The 19,564-nt window shown below is 41.6% G+C and overlaps 1 protein-coding gene across 1 annotated transcript in view; it reads right to left on the minus strand.

The window, feature by feature from the left end:
- Nucleotides 1–2,191: 2,191 nt before the first annotated feature.
- LOC124711215 (F-box/LRR-repeat protein 7-like) overlaps nucleotides 2,192–19,564 on the minus strand; it is a 46,697-nt gene continuing 29,324 nt past the window's right edge. Inside the window, exon 3 of the mRNA XM_047241171.1 lies at nucleotides 2,192–2,971. Within this exon, the coding sequence (XP_047097127.1) occupies nucleotides 2,627–2,971 (345 nt within the window). The 3' untranslated portion in view covers nucleotides 2,192–2,626. The remainder of the gene's footprint in view (nucleotides 2,972–19,564) is intronic.

Consider the following 19,564-nt stretch of genomic DNA (forward strand, 5'->3'; position numbering starts at 1 on the left):
AGCACCTTGATGAACTTGTGGATAGTCTGCCACAATGAATACAGGCATGCATCAATGCGAGAGGACGTGATACTGGGTATTAGAGATACCAGTGTGAACAGCAATCTGGACACGACCTCTGAGGGTCTCACTGTATGGTGGTACAAGATGCAATATGTGGTTTTCATGAGCAATAAAAAGGGCGGAAATGATGTTTATGTTGATCCCTACTCCAACTTTCTGTACACGTTCTGGAACTCTCAGAACCGAGGTGACACAAAACTTTTGTTTGGTGTGTGTATAATGTTAAACGTAGACAGTTTGAGTGAGTAACAACGGTAACTGATAATGTAACACTATTACAAGTTAACAGTGTAACTGACTTGCCTTATAAGGTGAACAAGCTTAGCACCCTCATACTTTAATCAGTTAACCTCCTAGTTTTGTAGTTTTAAGAGAGTAAATAATTTAGGAGACAATTCACCGAATAGTAAAAGTGTTGAGTGATCAACAGACACATAAAAAGAATGGAATCTTGTTGGTTAGTTACTTTTCTGTTCTGAAAAAAAAAAAAAAAAAAAAAAAAAAAAAAAAAAAAAAAATTTTCAAACTTTTTAAAATCGTTTTGCTTTGCTGAATGTTTGTATCAGACAGTTATATCTTTTGTGGCCAACATTACAATTTATTCATTTCAATGTCTCAAAATATGCTACATGTTAAGATATGACATGGGTCAATAAAATGAAAGTGAGAAAGCTGAAAAAAGTAAATAAACTGGTTATTATTTCAAAAGTAAGTTCCATAACTGTTAATACATTTATCACACTGTGAGACAAGGTAGCCAATGTGTTCATGGACAAATGTTTGCAGCTGCCTACAAAACCATGATGGTACCCAGGTGTGCACCTCATTATTCAAAGCAAATCAACAGCCATGGGTGTCTTTCTTCAGGGCTTCAGAAATATGGAACCACATGTTACCAAGGCTATTTCAAATCACTGGGAAGCCCTTACAGTCCCAATCTCTCCCCTTGTGATTTCCATATTTTTAGAGCCTGGAACAAGACATACACAGCCGTCAATTTGCTTCTGATGAAGAGGTGCATACCTGGGGACAATTATGGTTCTGTAGGCAACTGCAAATATTTTACAATTAATGTACTGATTGTTCTGTCTCAAAGTGTGATAAGTGTATTAACAGCTATGATGATTACTTTTGAAATAATAAACAGTTTATTTACTTTTTTCTATCTGTCTCGTTTACACTTGACTGTTCCTTACAGAATACCGAGATATCTAGGGCTGAAGACAACATTTGAATATTGGTAGAAAACTAGACAACAAGCAACTGAGAACTGGTCTCAAAAGACCTGTCAAAGGCTGACAGAGAAAATGTCAATGTATTGTAAAAATTGACAATGTTAACTCAGCTATTATTTCAAAAATCTGGGGCAAAACTTACTAGCTTTCAATTACTTCAGAAGTTTCATTTTATTTACATATTACATTTTCATTCTGGTACTTCTTGAAGCAATGTGATACACGCAAAGGAAAAAAATTCACGCTCTGGTGCAAATTACGAAATAAGTTTCTATAAAGGGTACTGTGTTTGTGTCAATATTTGCAAGAATGCTAGTTGCATCTCAAACATGCACCTCTGTGGCTATTGTACTGATTGACCAATGCTTGTAAGTATTTGGGATAATGTGAGACTTATGGTGTGGTACCTGAACATTTGCAATGCGCTGGAAATAAACCTGTCTGGCTTCCCCATTTTACTGGTGTCTTTTTCACCTTGCATAGTTACCTTAAACAATAACAATTACTTTCTGAAACTGAAAATAATCATTTGGAGGAATTCTTTGCATAAAGAAATGAAATTTAAATGTGCAGAACCTATCAAAAATACATTTAAGAGGTGTATTTGTCAATAGCACTTTCACAATGATGTCTTCTTCTTTTTTTTCCTGAATGCATATAAGATACCATAGGCATCCTTTGAGGTATACATTTACATGAAGTCAAATTTATGAATTAAGATTTTCTGCAATTTTCCTTTATGTGAGAGTGAAGGCAGTTTGGTCAACAAACTCATGGGAAATCCTTCACTTTGTTCCTGTCAGTAATTTTACAAAGAGCATTAATTTAAAGGGAAGGAACAAAATGGATGAGACTTGTATATATAATAAATAAAAGGAAAGAAATATATAAAATTACATGACAGTTACTTTTAAATTACAATTGCTGTGAAAATAAAGCATCAGATACAATACATTATCAACTCTCAATTGTTTAACAACTGTTGTTGTACGATTAATATATTGTGGCTTCTGGCAATCGAAAAAATGTAGAGAAATTATTTAAAAAGGCTATCATGTGGTAGAAGTTGGTGGTTTTCTATGCTACTGCGGTAAGACCTTACAATTTGCTTTAGTTCGAATATGCCCTTTCTAAGGTGGACAAGATTTGCAGATACTTTAAGCACATTAACGCTGAATATGAGTATTACATAACAGCTTTTATACACTTTCTGTGACTAGTATCTTACACCTTGTAAGAAACATAATCTGCATCACAAGGATTAAATTTTTACACAACAGGTCCCCATTTTTCACTCAGTATACGATCGGACTGCCCAATTCAGATTTTTATATCACAACATTAATGTGTGGTGCGCAGTGCCTCATAGCTTGCAGCTGTTCAACATTTATGTCAGCACCATAAAGGACAAGTGTACGGAGGAAGGGTAGATGCTGTGGCAGCTCCCGCAGACGGAGCAGTGACGCCCCGCACTGGCTGAGGTCGAGTACTCGCAGCTCGTGGATGTGCGGCACCGCATCCGCTATTTCTCTCGAATGGACACGTGCACAGCTCTCCAGGCTCAGCTTCCGCAGCTGGACACACTGCGAGAGTGTTCCCAGAGACTTCAAAAGTTGTGAGAGCGACAGGTCCAGCTTCTGCAGGTTCCGGAGACAGTGCAGGTACTTCAGTCCCTAAGAAATGTGGAACAGGGTTCAATTTGCTGTTGTTATTATTATTATTATTATTCCTATTATTATTCTTATTCTCCCTATTATTATTATTATTATTATTATTATTATTAGTAGTAGTAGTAGTAGTAGTAGTAGTAGTAGTAGTATTTATTCTTTTGTATTCCTGTTTCAATGACACAATTACTGAAATAATTCAAAATATCATAATAATAACAAAACTTGTAAAAAACGTTCTGTAGCCAAGAGCACATAAACACTTCTTTATTTTTGGCAACTGGTTTAGCAGAATTTGCTGTCATCTTCTGGTCTCCAAAATGTATTTGTTACAAAACTGTCCATTATGAGTTGGTGCCTCATTCAAAGTTGTCATACTAACGGGTAAAATGTAGCACAAGTTTGTCAGAAATAAAACATTCATTGAATTTGATCACCAATGAAGTGGAACATGTAAGCCAACATGAAAAGATGTGCTAATGTACATTTTACTGTATAAACTGATTTCTAAGGCTTAACAATCATCCGTGAGTGATACATATACCGACAAGGCCATGTAAATGAGGTGCCTTTTGACTTAAATGTTTTATTTCTGACAAACCTTTGTAGAACGTGCTACATTTTATTCACTAACATGACAACTTGACATGAGGTTCCAAGACATAATGATAGCCCCTTCTCATTTCTCAACATGAGAAAATTCAGTAATGAAATTTTTAATTGTGTAAGTCCAATATGAAAATAATGATGAAAAATAACAACAAAAATGGTAACAATGGAAAAAATGTCAGACACCTCCTACCCGGGGGTTCATCTCAACATTCACATGAAACAATTTGACGAAACTATGAAAATATAAAATAAGATGTATTGCTGGAAATGTTTTTAGACTAATAGCTCTTATGCTTAAAAATCAGCTTTTCTGACAAGGGCATCTTAGGGACTGGCAGTGTTCGATTTTATTTTGGGATTCAAAGGACATTTCCGAGTGCTGTTAAGTACAAAACATTTAAGACAAATTAAGAGAATTATCAGTAGCTGAGTGTGTAGCATCAAGGCTCGGCAATTTTAAGTAGCTGGTTCAAGTCTCACTAGTAGCAAATTTCTCCCTTTTTATTCAAATTCAATATTTATTAACAAATAGAAATGTTAATTAACAAATTCTGAATCATAATTTTAAATAAAAATAACACCTTGTTATTTTTACCTACTGGTCAAGTGGAAATAAATAAAAATTTGACACAGACATGCAAAATATCGTCTTGTTAAATGAGAAAATATTACATACATCAATAATACTGCTCAGTTTCCAGAAACAGAAAAGCCTCTTTGTCTTCTGTTTGGCATCCTGCAGTTTGGCACCAAATTTTAATTTATTCTAAATACTGACATTGTCACACAGTTGCCAGTAATCTACACTATTAATAAAACTGCAAAACCATCATGGCTATCTGCCTGACCACACTAATCTCCAAAACTACTTAACGAATTTTTATGGGATTTTCTCAGGTAACTTGGTCATAGCTTGGGGCAATGTACTGGTTTTATCACCTAAACTAAATCACAGAGAGAGATATCCTGATTTAAAATTTTATCTTAAAACTGTCATTTCTGTCTGATTATGCTAATTTCCAAAACTACTACATAAATTTTCATGAGGCTTTCACAGGTAATGTAAGTGTAGCTTAGTGCAACAAATAGACCTTATTTCTTCAAAATCTGATCATAGAAAAAAGGTATCATAATTTTACATTTCATTTAAAACCATATGCTCAGCTCAGTAGTTCAGATGTCTACCTCAGTGACATGATCATCATGGTGTAGTACACCAAAGAACCAATAGATGGTGCTGCTAGTTTCATAGTACACCTAAGAATCAATTGTGGTGCTGTTAGTTTTTTTTTATTTTAACTCAGTGAGAGATGTCTTTTCTGAAGTTTATGTCCGTGACAGTATTAAGTGCCACAATGTTATCCTTCCAATTACAAACAAGCATTGGATATACTTGACTAGGATATGTGTATTTATAGATTTTGCTTCGTGTATTAAAAACTTAAACTTAACAACATTTCTTTTGACAGCTTTTATTTACATTCTTTGTTAGGAAACATGAATTTATAGAGTTTACTTTGTGATTGGGGTGCCAACTCATTACACTTTGATTTCAGTTTGTTTATGAATAAAAATGCTTACAAAGCAAGGGAAGGGGGTGTTTCCTATGAAAATCGTGTGGAGCAATTTGCTGCTACTCGACAACATCAGACTTTAACTCGTTCTTTGGAAACTCCTTCAAAGCAAGGTGTAACATATAACTCTGATTGAGAGCATCATGTATTATTTCACTCTCAAGAACTGTTCATTCACAGAGGCTTAAAGTTATTACTCTCCAACATAACATCACAAAACAGAAATTTTGACAGGAAATGGCATAGGTGACCGAGTTTTTATCCTCCTAATCCAACTAATTCTTAACAATTTAGCACTTCACTTTATGTGTGTACAATTCCTGATGAGTTATGTTACACCATGACCATAAACAAAGTACAAGGCCATACCTTGAGTGTTGTGGGCTTGGACCTCAGTGCCGGTTGCTTTACACACAACCAACTCTACATGACTCTCTCTCACAGTAGGGAATTAAACAAGCCTTTCATTCATGTCCCCCCAGCACACTACTTCGAACATTGTATACAAGGAAGCTTTATAAGTCTAAAATAAATTCCATGTGTACGGGGTCTCTGGCACAGCTACAAATAAGTAACCGGGTTCGCCGGTTTTCTCAGCTAGTTAAAAATTAAAATATGTTATTTTTATTAAAAAATGTGATTCAATGTTTGTTATTTACTATTTCTATTTGTTAATAAGTATGGAATTTAAGTAAAAGTAAAAAGAATGAAAAAAGCATTTTACTACTAGCGAAATTCAAAACGGCAACTTTGTGACTATCATGTTTTTATGCTATGTGCTCAACTACCAATACTATGTTAACAAATTACTAATGTTTCATAACCAGCAGCACTTGGGAACTTTCTAAGCATCAAAAACGATTTTCCCAAGTTCATTTCAGAATGAACTGATGTCCAGGCACTGAGCTTCAGTTTCTATATATAAGAAGAAAATATATTTTGGTCCATCAAATCCTACATGTACAAAAAATTCAATTAACACTATGATACAATTTTTAAACTATATACTATACAGTACTGCTAAACAGATTGGTTTCCGTGAGATAATATACTAATAACTGAGAAGCATACTTGAACAGACTAGATCTGCAGTTAAAAACCTAACTGACATCAAGTTAGCAACAAAAAAAAAAATTAAAAATAAAACACAAAATCACAATAGCACAATTCAGCCCAATTATGTGCTACTTCATTAAACTTACGCATTTACATGTACTATAGAAGAGTCACACTGTAGACTAAAACTAAACATGAAGAAGGCAGAGCAGTCCTTGTGAGTTACAATCACCACAACACAACCAGACGGGTTGCATAAGAGAGCCAACTCTTAGGCCTGTGAGTGACAAATAGACCCAAACTTTTTCATTTAGTTATCATAGAACAGAGAATCGGTGGTCACAAGGGAATTACAGAATCACTGAATACAGCTGTGAATAGGGATATAAAGAAATGGAGCTCACACGGAAAGATATAGGTGTTCGTTTTTCCGCACTTTGTTTGAGAGTGGAATTATAACTAATTATCGTGAAGGTGATTTGATGAACCCTCTGTCACATACTTAAAGTGTGACTTCCAGTGTATCCATGTAGATGTAAATGCATGCTGCCTCAAGATAAACATTTAGTTGAATAACCCCTGTCTTATAGTGTTAAACTTTTAACACAAGACTGTACCTCTTAATGAGTAGATCATGACAGCATTTTGGATTTTTAAATTCAATCAATAATTAAGTGAATTACTTAAAATCAAATTTTTTTGGTGGGGTTTAAGGGCGCTCAACTACTGAGGTCATTAGCACCCAGTCACTGTTGTTAGAGCACATGGAATCTAGTAAAACTCAAGGGGAGGGGGGGACACCAGAAAGACCTGACAAAGATGCAGATAAAATAAGTAAAAAGGTTAGATGTCTTTGGACAAGCCAGTCAAAGTTATAAAACACAGAACACGAGCAGCTGCTCGAGCGTCATCAGCTAAAATATCCGGTAAAGTAGATGGCAGTGACAGGACAACACGAGATTGACTAAAGCGGGGACACGACAATAAAACATGGCGCACTGTTAATGCCTGACCACAAGGGCACTGCGGGGCTGGGTCACCGGAGAGCAGGTAGCGGTGGCTAAACCGGCAATGCCCAATCCGCAACCTGGTCAGAAGGACCTCCTCTCGCAGAGATGGTTGGGAGGAGGTTGTCCAAGCAGTTGGGAGCGGTTCTACTGCCCGGAGCTTGTTTCCTTGGAGGGATGACCAAGCATCCCACCACGACGACACAAGCCTCTTACAAACATCCCCACGAACGTCAGATGAGGGGACACAATGCGAGGCTGGCCGAGGCAGGAGGACTGCAGCCTTGGCTGCAGCATCCGCAGCCTCATTCCCAGGCACTCCTACATGTCCGGGAACCCACAGAAAGCTGACAGGAGAACAATTATCAGCGAAAGAATGGAGGGACTGCTGTATCCGTTGAACCAAGGGATGGACCGGATAGGGAGCTCCAAGGCTCTGAAGAGCACTGAGTGAGGCAGACCAGAGTACATACGATGAATGGCGGTGGCGGCGGGCATACTGAACGGCCTGATGGAGAGAAAAAAGCTCGGCCGTAAAGCTGGAACATTGGTCGAGGAGCCGGTATTTAAAGGTGGCGGCCCCAACGACAAAGGCACAGCCGACACCATCGTCAGTTTTGGAGCCATCGGTGTAGATAAAGGTGTGACCGGCAAGTCGAGCACGAAGTTCGACAAACCGTGAGCAATACACTGCAGCCGGAGTACCCTCCTTCGGGAGTGAGCTGAGGTCGAGATAAATATGAACCGGAGCCTGGAGGTGGTAGGGAGGGCAAAATCCAATTGTCGAAGCAGGCGACGGAAGCGGACTCCGGGGGGCAGCAGGGCAGACACATACAACCTGTACTGATGGTCGAGAGAATCGGCGAAGAAGGACTGGTAAGAGGGGTGGTCGGGCATAGACAACAGCCGGCAGGCATACAGACACAGCAGTACGTCGCGCCGGTAGGTCAATGGTAATTCGGCAGCTTCAGCATAAAGACTCTAGACACGACTAGTGTAGAAGGCTCCAGTCGCAAGACGTAACCCCCGATGGCGAATGGAGTTGAGACGGCGTAAGAGGGATGGCCGAGCAGACGAGTAGACGAAGCTCCCATAATCCAGCTTCGATCGGACTATGGACCGATACAAGCGAAGCAAGACAGTGCGATCCGCTCCCCAAGATGAACCACTAAGAACTCTGAGGAAATTAAGGGAACGTGTACAACGGGCCGCCAAATAAGAGACATGCAGAGACCAACACAGTTTCCTGTCCAACGTGAGCCCTAGAAACTTAGTTGTTTCCACAAATGGGAGAACAATGGGACCGAGATGTAAGGATGGCGGAAGGAACGCTTTATATCGCCAAAAGTTGATACAAACCGTCTTCTCTTCAGAGAACCGGAAGCCATTTGCCACGCTCCATGAGTATAGGCTGTCTAGACAACGCTGAAGGCAGCGCTCCAGGAGGCATGTTCTCTGGGCACTGCAGTAGATCGCGAAGTCATCGACAAAGAGAGAGCCTGAGACATTAGGTGGAATGCAATCCATAATTGGATTGATCGTGACGGCAAAAAGGGCTACGCTCAAGACGGAGCCCAGAGGCACTCCGTTCTCCTGGAGGAAGACGTCGGACAATACGGAACCCACACGTACCCTAAACTTTCGATCCATTAAAAAGGAATCAATAAAAAGGGGCAGGCGACCACGTAGGCCCCACCTGTGCATAGTGCGGAGGATACCTCCTCTCCAACAGGTATCATAAGCCTTCTCCAAATCGAAGAACACGGCTACCATTTGGCGCCTTCGAAAAAAGTTGTTCATGATGAATGTCGACAATATCACAAGGTGGTCAACAGCGGAGCGGCGGCGACGAAAGCCACATTGGACATTGCTAAGTAGCCGTCGAGATTCAAGAATCCAAACTAACCGAGCATGAACCATGCATTCCATCGCCTTACAGACACAGCTTGTAAGAGAAATGGGGCGGTAACTAGAAGGAAGGTGTCTATCCTTCCCGGGTTTGGGTATAGGAACAATGACGGCGTCACGCCAACGCATGGGGACCTGACCTTTGGTCCAGACGCGATTGTAGGTACGAAGAAGGAAGCTTTTGCCTGCCGGAGAAAGGTGTGCCAGCATCTGAACGTGAATGGCATCTGGCCCCGGAGCAGAGGACCGGGATAGTGCAAGCGCACGTTCGAGTTCCCGCATACTAAAGGGGGCATTATAAGTTTCCAGATTCAGCGAGTGGAAGGAAGGTCGCCGAGCCTCTTCTGCCTCTTTCCTGGGAAGGAAGGCAGGGTGGTAATGGGCGGAGCTTGAAACCTCCGCGAAAAACCGGCCGAAGGTGTTGGAGACAGCCACAGGATCAACGTGGACCTCATTACCTGAGGTCAGGCCAGGTACCGAGGAGTGGGCCTTAATGCCCGACAGCCGGTGCAGGCCACCCCAGACGACAGAAGAGGGAGTAAAACTGTTAAAGGAGCTGGTGAAAGAGGCCCAACAAGCTTTTTTGCTGTCTTTGATGACTCTACGGCGTTGCGCTCGTAGTCGTTTGTATCCAATACAATTCGCCAACGTAGGATGGCGGCGAAAGGTGCGTAAAGCACGTCGTCGAGCACGGATAGCGTCTCTACAAGCCTCGTTCCACCAGGGGACGGAAACGCGACGTGAAGAAGAGGTAGTACGAGGAATGGAACGTTCGGCAGCATTGATGATAACAGCCGTGAGGTATTCAACCTGTCTGTCACAACTGGGAAAATCGTGGTCCGGAAAGGTCGCCAGGGAGGAGTAAAGTCCCCAGTCAGCTTCCAGTATGTTCCAGCTCGAAGGACGTGGGGATGGGGTGTGGTGCAGGAGACGAACGACACAGGGGAAGTGGTCGCTCGAACAGGTGTCAGAAAGGACATACCACTCGAACCGACGGGCAAGAGTGGTAGAACAGATCGAGAGGTCCAAGTGGGAGTAGGTATGAGCAGAGTCCGAGAGGAAAGTCGGGGTGCCGGTATTGAGGCAGACAAGATTGAGATGGTTGAAGACATCCGCCAAGAGTGAGCCTCTTTGACAGGATGCAGGAGAGCCCCAAAGGGGATGATGGGCATTGAAGTCGCCAAACAATAAGAACGGCGGGGGAAGCTGAACGATCAGGTGCATCATGTCAGCCCGACTAACAGCAGATGACGGTGGAGTGTAGATGGTACAAACTGAAAAAGTAAAAGCAGAAAGAGTAATGCGGACAGCTATTGCTTGGAGTGGGGTGGTCAATGGGATGGGATGGTAATAAACATCGTTCCGAACGAGCAACATGACCCCACCATGAGCTGGGATACCGTCCACAGGGGTGAGGTCATACCGCTCCGAAGTATAGTGGGTAAAGGCAATACGGTCAGTCGGGCGCAACTTGGTTTCCTGGAGACCAAGGACGAGCGGACAGTGCAGGCGTATGAGCAGTTGTAATTCCTCCCGATTAGATCGAATACCTCTTATGTTCCAATGAAACAACGCCATCGCTAGTCAAAAAGTTGGGGGAACGAGACGGGGGAAGAGCTGGTCACCTCGACGGCCGCAGAGGGCCAGGTTGCGAAGGAACAACGCTACAACCGACGGGAGGCGGATCCGGTTCCATCGAGTCGTCGCCAGCTGCAGCCGCTGTCCCTGATTGTGTAGGAGGGGCCGCATCATTTGCCGACGAAAGGCCAGCTGAGCGCCTGGCAGCAGAGTGTCCCGGCGAAACTGAGGACGGCCGGGAGCAGCGACTCACGGATGAAGCGTCAGATGAAACGCGCCAGGGTGGAGAGGGGGATAGAGACTTCTTCTTGGAGGCCTTCTTGGAAGGCCGAGGAGGCACAGGGATGGTGGGCTGGACCCGAAGAAGGTCCTCACGCGCTGGGTCCGTTTTGGAACGCCGGACCTCGGAAGCTGGGGTCCGGAACGTTTCCCCGATGGACGCCTGAGAAGAGGATCGTTTCTCAGGTGGTGTGGGGGGAGGAGGAGGAGGAAGGGTGGCCCCTGGGGCAGAGGGGGTGGGGGCCACGGGGGAGGAGGATTTGGAAGGGAGGGATTTGGGAGGCGGAGGCAGAGCCCCCTGATGAGCAGAGGAGGCGGAGGGGGGACAGGATAGGGGTGAGGATACCGCGGAAGGAGTGGACATAACTGAGGCAAACGAAGTGGTCAATGGCACGGGATGAAGGCGGTCATATTTCTTCCTGGCCTGAGAATAAGAGAGCCGATCCAAAGTTTTGATTTCTTGTATCTTCTTCTCCTTCTGATAGGCGGGGCAGTCTGAGGATCTAGGCGAGTGGACGCCAGGACAATTAATGCACCGAGGTGGTGGGGTGCATGTATGTTCCTCACGAAGAGGACGTCCACAATCGCCACAAAGGGGCTCAGCCTCACACCGTGATGACATGTGCCCAAAGCGCAAACACCTAAAACAGCGCATAGGAGGCGGGACGTAAGGTCGCACGTCGCACCGGTAGCACATCACCTTTACCTTCTCCGGGAGAACGTCCCCCTCGAAGACGAGGATAAAGGCCCCGGTGTCGATGCGACGGTCTTTGGGGCCGCGCTGGACTCGCCGGACGAAATGCACGCCTCGGCACTCCAGGTTGGCCCTGAGCTCCTCATCAGATTGCAGCAGGAGGTCCCGATGAAAAATAACCCCCTGCGTCCTATTTAGTGCCAGATGTGGGACAATGGACACTGGGATGTCCCCTAGGGGGTCGCACGCCTGGAGCGCCGCCGACTGTGTGGCGGAGGTGGTCTTGATAAGGACGGACCCTGATCGCATCTTGCTGAGAGCCTCGATTTCCCCGAAGACGTCCTCAATGTGCTGAACAAAGAACATGGGCTTGGAGGTGGTGAACGTCCCCCCATCGGTTCGAGAACAGACCAAATAGCGGGGGAAGTACTTCGCCCCAAGCCGGCGGGCCTGTCCCTCCTCCCAGGGAGTGGCCAAGGGGGAAAGGGCAGGACAACCAGAACTAGAGACAGTACCTTTCCTTTTGAAAGACTCAGCCGCAGAGCGACCTGATATGTGTTGATGTTTCATCTGCGAAACATCTGCCCCGATACCACCCACTCCGACCAGGGGCTCTCCCCACGGGCGCCACCCAGCCTCAGCAAGGGCCACCTGGCAGGATGACCGTTGCCGGGAGTCCTGATGCCCCAAGGAGACGGGCATCTACTCCTTGGCCGACGTGGGGAGCGTGCAGCTCAGGTATCGGCAGTGCGATCCCTGTGTTGTCAGGGGGCTACAACCTAGAGGGTACATGACGACCCCATCACAACGGGCTGGCTACCGTGCTGGATTTCTGGTGCCATGGAAAGTCCATCATGATCGTAGGTGCAGATGGGGACGCACTATGGGCGTAACTTGTACAACCCATCAGGCGTTTAGGCCCAATTTGAGGAATAGTGGGTATGGGTACAACGCCGGTACAATGCTGAGTGCCAAGGTCTTACAGCACTGAGGACCAGTGGTACACCATGTAAGGCGTCCTTCCCCAAAAGGCTCGTACTTCTGTAGAATTTTGAAAAATGGAGGTCAAACCCCAAGGGGGACCATCACATGGAAGGCCGAAACGGTTGAAACTCCTTTTAGTCGCCTCTTACGACAGGCAGGAATACCTCGGGCCTATTCTTACCCCGGACCCGCAGGGGGAAGCTGTTAGATAGGAAACCCGCAACTGGTACATGGTCCCGGGTTCCAGGACAGTCTCTCAGTAATACGGATGTGCTGGGCGAAGTTGTCACTGATAGAAAGACCCATTGTGGTCTGACAGCCACGTCAGAGAATTGTTACAAAAGCAAAGAGTGATTCATTGCAAATTTAAACATAGCCACAGCCTCACAGACAAAGAAAAACCAAAAAAAGGCAAAACTGGTGTAAGGAGAGCCGTGTGTGAAACATTCGCCTAATTAGAAATAAAATTCTATCTACCAACTTGAATGTAATTAGTTTTGATATGTTAAATCAGTAAATGGATTAAATCCATCTGTCCAGACACTCAGTGACCATGATGGCATTGAGGAAGATTGCACTGTAGTACCTCCTTTAAATCTTTGCACAAATGACAAATGAACAGATATCGAAATAAGTGGATGTGGTGTAGAAAAGCAACTGAAGTCGCTCAACAGAGGAAAGGCCACTGGAGCTGATGGCATACTAATATGAGTTTACATAGAGCATGCAAAAGAACTTGCAGCTGTTCTAGCAGCAGTGTAAGGTAGGTCTCTAGAGGAGTTGCTAATGATGGGGAAAAAAAGCACAGGTCTTTCCCATTTTCAGGGAAGAATTTTGGAACTTGTTTTACGCGTGCATATTATATTTCTGGAGACCAAAAACAGCCTTTTTAGGAATCAGCACATGTTCCAAAAACAACTGTATTGAGTAATGCAACTCACTCTGCTTGTCCGAGAGACTTAGCAAGCAGTAGATACAAGCACCCAGCTACATGCCCTGTTTTGACTTTCGATACAGTTCTACACTGTCACCTACTGAAGAAAACATAAGCACACGGAAAACTGGACTAACTATGTGACTGGGTTGAAGAGTTTCTAGCAAGCAGAACACAGGATGTAATTCCCTCAACAGAGAGAAGTCTTTTCACGTAAAAGTAACTTCGGATGTATCCCAAGGGAATGTTATAAGACCATTACTTTTCACAATTTATATAAATAAATTATTAGGCAATGTCTGAAATTCCATACAGCTTTTCACAGATGATGATGTTGTATATACAGAAGTCGCAACTCTAGAAAACTGTAGCAAAACACAGGAAGACCTGAAGAGGATCAGCACTTGTTACAGGGAATGGCAATTGACCCTCAACATAAACAAATCTAACATATTTCAAATAATTTGACAGAACAAGCCATTATTGTATGATTACACAATTGCAGATCAGTCACTAGAAACTCCATATGATAGCTAGCAGCATTCATATGGAGCAATTTGAAGTGGAATCATAACGTAAAATTAAATGTAAATTAGGCAAATGCTGGAGTGAGTTTCATTAGGATAATCCTCAGGAAATGTAGTCCATAAACGAAGGAAGCAGCTTACTAAACCCCCATTCAACCAATACTTAAATACTGTTCATAATGTGACCCACCCCAGATAAAACTCATATTCTGTTATGTGTTCATTTAATAAGCATGGAAGCATCACAGAGATGATCAATGAACTCCAGTGGCAGTTGTTGGAAGAGGGACTTCTGAATCATGGTAGTATGGTTTATTGTTAAATTTCTGAGAGCGATCATTCCTAGTAGAGTTGTCAAATATGTTGTTTCCTCCTACATATATCTCGTAAAAAGACTGTGAACATAAAATTAGTGAGATCTGAACTCACAAAGAGGCTTACCCACAATCGTTATCCCTGTGAACTATTTGCGAGTGGAATAAGAAAGGAGGAAAGTGAGACTGGTACATAAATCACCCTCTGTCACACTCCACGAGTGGTTTCTGGAGTATAGTTGTAGGTGTAGATGATGAGCAGGTTGAAATAATGCACACATGAAGAGGTTTGCACAGGATATACTAGCATGGAGAGTTGCATTAAACCAGAGTTCAGACTAAAGACAACAACACAACTAGAAAAACATGCACTACACATGCTAAAAGTCATATTTTTCTTATCACTGTCCTAAATCTATGAGAACAGTTTTGTCTCAAACTATCTGCACAATAAATAGAAAGGCATCTTCATAAGCTCAAGGTGATGGCAAAGATTGTAGCACCCAAAACTTAGCAAATCCTTTGAATTGTCCCAAAAACTAACAGAAAAACTTCATGGAAAGGTAAATCAAAATATAGGGGAGAGAAATGAAGTCCAATTGACATGAGATGGCAATAGAGAACTTTAACTGCACCAGCATTTAATCAGCGTTGTTTTTGTGTTCTTCAGACTAAAGTGCGATTTGACGCAGTTCTCCATTACAGTCAATCTCGTGCAAGCCTCTCGATCTCTTCATAAGTAATGAATGCTATACCCATTTGAATCCGGTTACAGTAGTCATACCTTAGTCTTCCTCTACAATTTTTACCTCTTGCACTTTCCTCCATAACCAAATAAACATTACACAGTGTCCCACATAAAATGGGTATGCCCTACTTACTGGTTAATATGCAGATAACTACATTTTTACTACTATCTATTCTTTTTTAGTTCGTTTGTTGCTATTTGAATCTCAGCTGTGAAGCATGTTGGTTTTATGTGGGACACCATGCAAGTACCACAAATGAGTAAAAAATGCAGATCCCCCCCCCCTCCCCAAACACACACACACACACACACACACACACACACACACACACGTCAAGCCGATTAGTGACATTAATACAAGCACTCATGAAATACCATACTAATGTACAACCATTAGATGGAAGAGGTGTTAAGTCCTAGTCTTACAGTTAAATGAATATTGTGTTGAGAAGGTTTAATTCCTACAGCATGTTAATGGGTTTCAAAAGACAGAAGTTAGTACTGGAAGTGTGCAGAAAACCAGTAGGAAATATCTTTAGTCTTGTCAGGAGTTAAGAGTATTAAACAATGGAAAATCTGAGCTGCAATAACAATATGAATTTAGACAGAGTGTTGTTCACCACATATAGAAGGCATTAAAACAGCAGACAGGCACTTTTAAAAGTAGCCTTTAGATTATTTGGCTATTGACAAAGTCCTTCATCGGACTGAGAAACACAAACACAGATTCATATATGCACAACTTACACAAACATGGCCACTGTTGCCTCTTGATCTGATAAATGATTTTGTCAAGATGGTTAAAAAAAATTAAGAGGCTACTTTTAAGTTTGGTGGTCCACTGTCAATACCTCCTCTATGTGGTGAACATCAATCTGTCCTTAGTCATAGAGCCGGGCACGACAAAAGACATGCAAAGAAAACTAGATATTTGGCAATAAGAGTTCATGACAATGAGTCTTAAAATCTGCAAAACCAAAACAGTTAGTTTGGCGTGACTAGCAACTCTGCTACAGTCCACCTACGAACTGTAGATGCAGAGAGAGATATGGTAGACAGCTTATAGAACTTATGTAGCATTGCTTCCTCAAAAAACACTACAAATCACAAGACCACAAACAGAATACAAATTCCTCCAGAAGGTACATAAGACACTCCTCCACAATCTTCTCAAATCAAACTGTATAATATGTACCTCCTGCTTACACTAATGAATGAACCAGAAAAAGACTAAATAAAAACCACCTCCTGGTAATGAAAAATAAGTTCCTCTGTTCTTGCCTGGAGAAAACGAAAACTTGATAAAATAAGACATGAGAATATCCTCCGACTAGGATTATTTGGCAGAATCGGATCCTGGAGGATCTCAACGTCTGATGTGCCAACTGCCATCAGATAAACAAGCAGCAAGTGTGGAAGGGCAAGAATAATTATAATGGGCTTATGTACAACCACACCCAGTTTGCAGTAGTGAAAAAATGGTGGCAGATTTTAATGACGATTTTCTGTCATATACTTCTGACTGGAAGCATCTTGAGTTTTGTTAGTGCACAGCTTTGGATTATTTCCTACAGTAAAGCTCACAAACAGGATTAAATTTCATATTCTAACAGCCAATGACAATTTGTTTTGCCCCCTCCCCATGCCACCTCTCTATCTGCCTATATGTCAGCATTGACTTCTGATCATTTTTACCAACTTTTTTTAGGTGGGTGTTCCAGCATAGGGCCCAATTATTTTTCTGAGACTTCGATTTACACTGAGGAACTACTGGCTAGCTGGATTTGGTGTTACTGAAAGAAATTTACAGGGCAAGGTTTGCATAAAATTGATAAATTCCTCAGGTTCCTGTGGAAACATTTCTTTTTTTTTAATGTGACTATTGACCTTGTAATGAAATGGCTGTATTGGGTCCTGTGGAGTACCCAGTAGAGCAGGTTTCGTAGTGTGTGATACACGCTAAAACAGATGTGGGACACTTAGTGAATAAGATCACTTAGCGTAACAGTGTGAGAAGGTGTAACAAAAATGTTAAACGTGTCACAGACCAATTAATATATATTCTTAATCAGATAAAGTAATTAGGATAAGTCATTATCACTTTGATATGAATTTCGGGATGTTTAGAAGAGAAAGAACAAGTTCTGGAATCAGTGTTAATAGTGTATAAATGTTAGTAACCTTTTTCATTCAGTTTTGTAATTATAATTCAATTAGTAAAATTCATTGTTTACCATAATGCAAATGAACTGTGTAAATCATTAATTTTGGAAAACCTTAACATTTATGTACCTTTGCAAGTCAGGACAACATATTCTTATGGAAATCACCAACTAAAAATCTGTAAATAAACTCATAATTAATGTTTCTGGAACATTCTATAGAGAAATTTAGTGTAATATCCACATATTATGAAAACTAGAGAATATCCGTTTGACCTGGAGACATAACCTGATCCAGAAAGACAATTTGTATCTTAAATAATGTTAGAAGAACGATTCATTAATTTTTTGTAACACAATTTAAAGATTTTGTGATGTACATAATTATTCCGTATTTTAGCCTTCAAATGTTGTAAAAATTCATTTTGAACGTTTGAATTGGAATTCTGATAAGCTTGTTGTAGCTGGGATTCACAGTCATAGCAAATTTTTTGAAGGACATTATCTTTACGCCAGTGACTGTTATAAGTTTTTATTACACTATTGTAATTTCAGCAGTAGGCCAATATAAAGTGCTGATATTATGGCTTTAAGCATGTCAACATAATGTAAGCTGACACATTTGTACGTCAATGTCAATATTGTTAAATACAATTGTGATGCTGTTACACAGTGCGAGCAAACGTATTCAAACATTGTAAAACAACATAATCTGTAAGTGCACATGTTCATTAAATGATCACTAGTCAGAAATGCATTATACCACAGCTCTAATGCATTTGTGACTATTGATGGTTTTACGAACATGTGCACTTACAGATTATGTTGTTTTACGATGTCTGAATATGTGTGCTCACACTGTGTAACAATGTCACGAGTGTATTTAACAGTATTGACGCTGACATACAAATGTGTCAGCTTACATTACGTTGACATAGCTTAAAGCCATAATATCAGCACCTGATAATGGCATAAGGCCGAAATTGCAATAGTGTAATAAAAACTTGTAACAAATGGCTCTGAGCACTGTGGGACTTAACTTCTGAGGTTATCAGTCCCCTAGAACTTAGAACTACTTAAACCTAACTAACCTTAAGGACATCACACACACCCATACCCGAGGTAGGATTCGAACCTGTGACCGTAGCCTGTAGAGCCTAGAACGCTCGGCCACCCTGGCCGGCAAAACTTATAACAGTCACTGGCGTAAAGATGATGTCCTTCTAATGTAATTCTGATGATGTAGAAATATTACCAGCTCCAAATTGTTTCATAAAATTGCATAATTAATTAGATTACATAAAGATATTCGAGAATGTTCTGGACTGAATAATAAGAACTTAATTGTTAACTGTATATGTGTTTCAAAATTGCACTTGTAAAAGATTGTTAATTTCAGAAATTTGCATTATCATTGTATTCATTTTAATTTCTACTAAAACTCTGCAATGACAGTTTTTGCTGCATTAACTTGTTGCAATTGTAACATCAAACATGAAATAACATAATAATGTCAAAGAACATAATTGTTAAAAAATGTATCACTACACCTTGTCCAAAGCCTTGGGGTGTATGCGGTTGAAGTACTGTCTGGTGCGTTCCAGTTCTTGGGAAGTTCTGACAGACAGTTGTATATATGTGTGTAATAAAGAAGTGTTGTCAACGGATTAATTGGTGTACAGCTGGTAGCGACCAAAGACTTTCTGCAGCTGCTACGTTAGATTTGGTGAATGGAGGTGGTGTGAGAAGTTACATTAGATTTGACGTTGGAGCTGGGCTTTTGGCCCTGGATAGGATACGTTTTAACCTGATATTCTGTTTTTTGTTTTGGAGGCTTTTGCAAAAGTTACAAGAAAGTAGTTGGAGGTGGTGCACTGACAACTGTTAGCAATACATGGTTTTCAGTCCAATGATGAGATCAAAGCAGTGATGAAAATAAGTGAAGGTCTGATTATACATGTTTGCTTAACTAATCAATGGTGTAAGATAACACATAATTAGGCTTATAACCACACATCATTATAAGCACATGGACTCCATCTACGAGCACAAGTGCTAGGAGATAGGAAGGGTATGTCTGAACATTGTTTAAATAACCTCTCCAACATGCTGAGAATAACTTATCTACAACTTGCATAGCAGGGTTAAACACACACACACACACACACACACACACACACACACACACACACACAAGAAGCGGTGAACAAGAATAAACCTGT

Source organism: Schistocerca piceifrons, chromosome 8 (assembly GCF_021461385.2).
Source record: "Schistocerca piceifrons isolate TAMUIC-IGC-003096 chromosome 8, iqSchPice1.1, whole genome shotgun sequence".
Classification (NCBI taxonomy): domain Eukaryota; kingdom Metazoa; phylum Arthropoda; class Insecta; order Orthoptera; family Acrididae; genus Schistocerca; species Schistocerca piceifrons.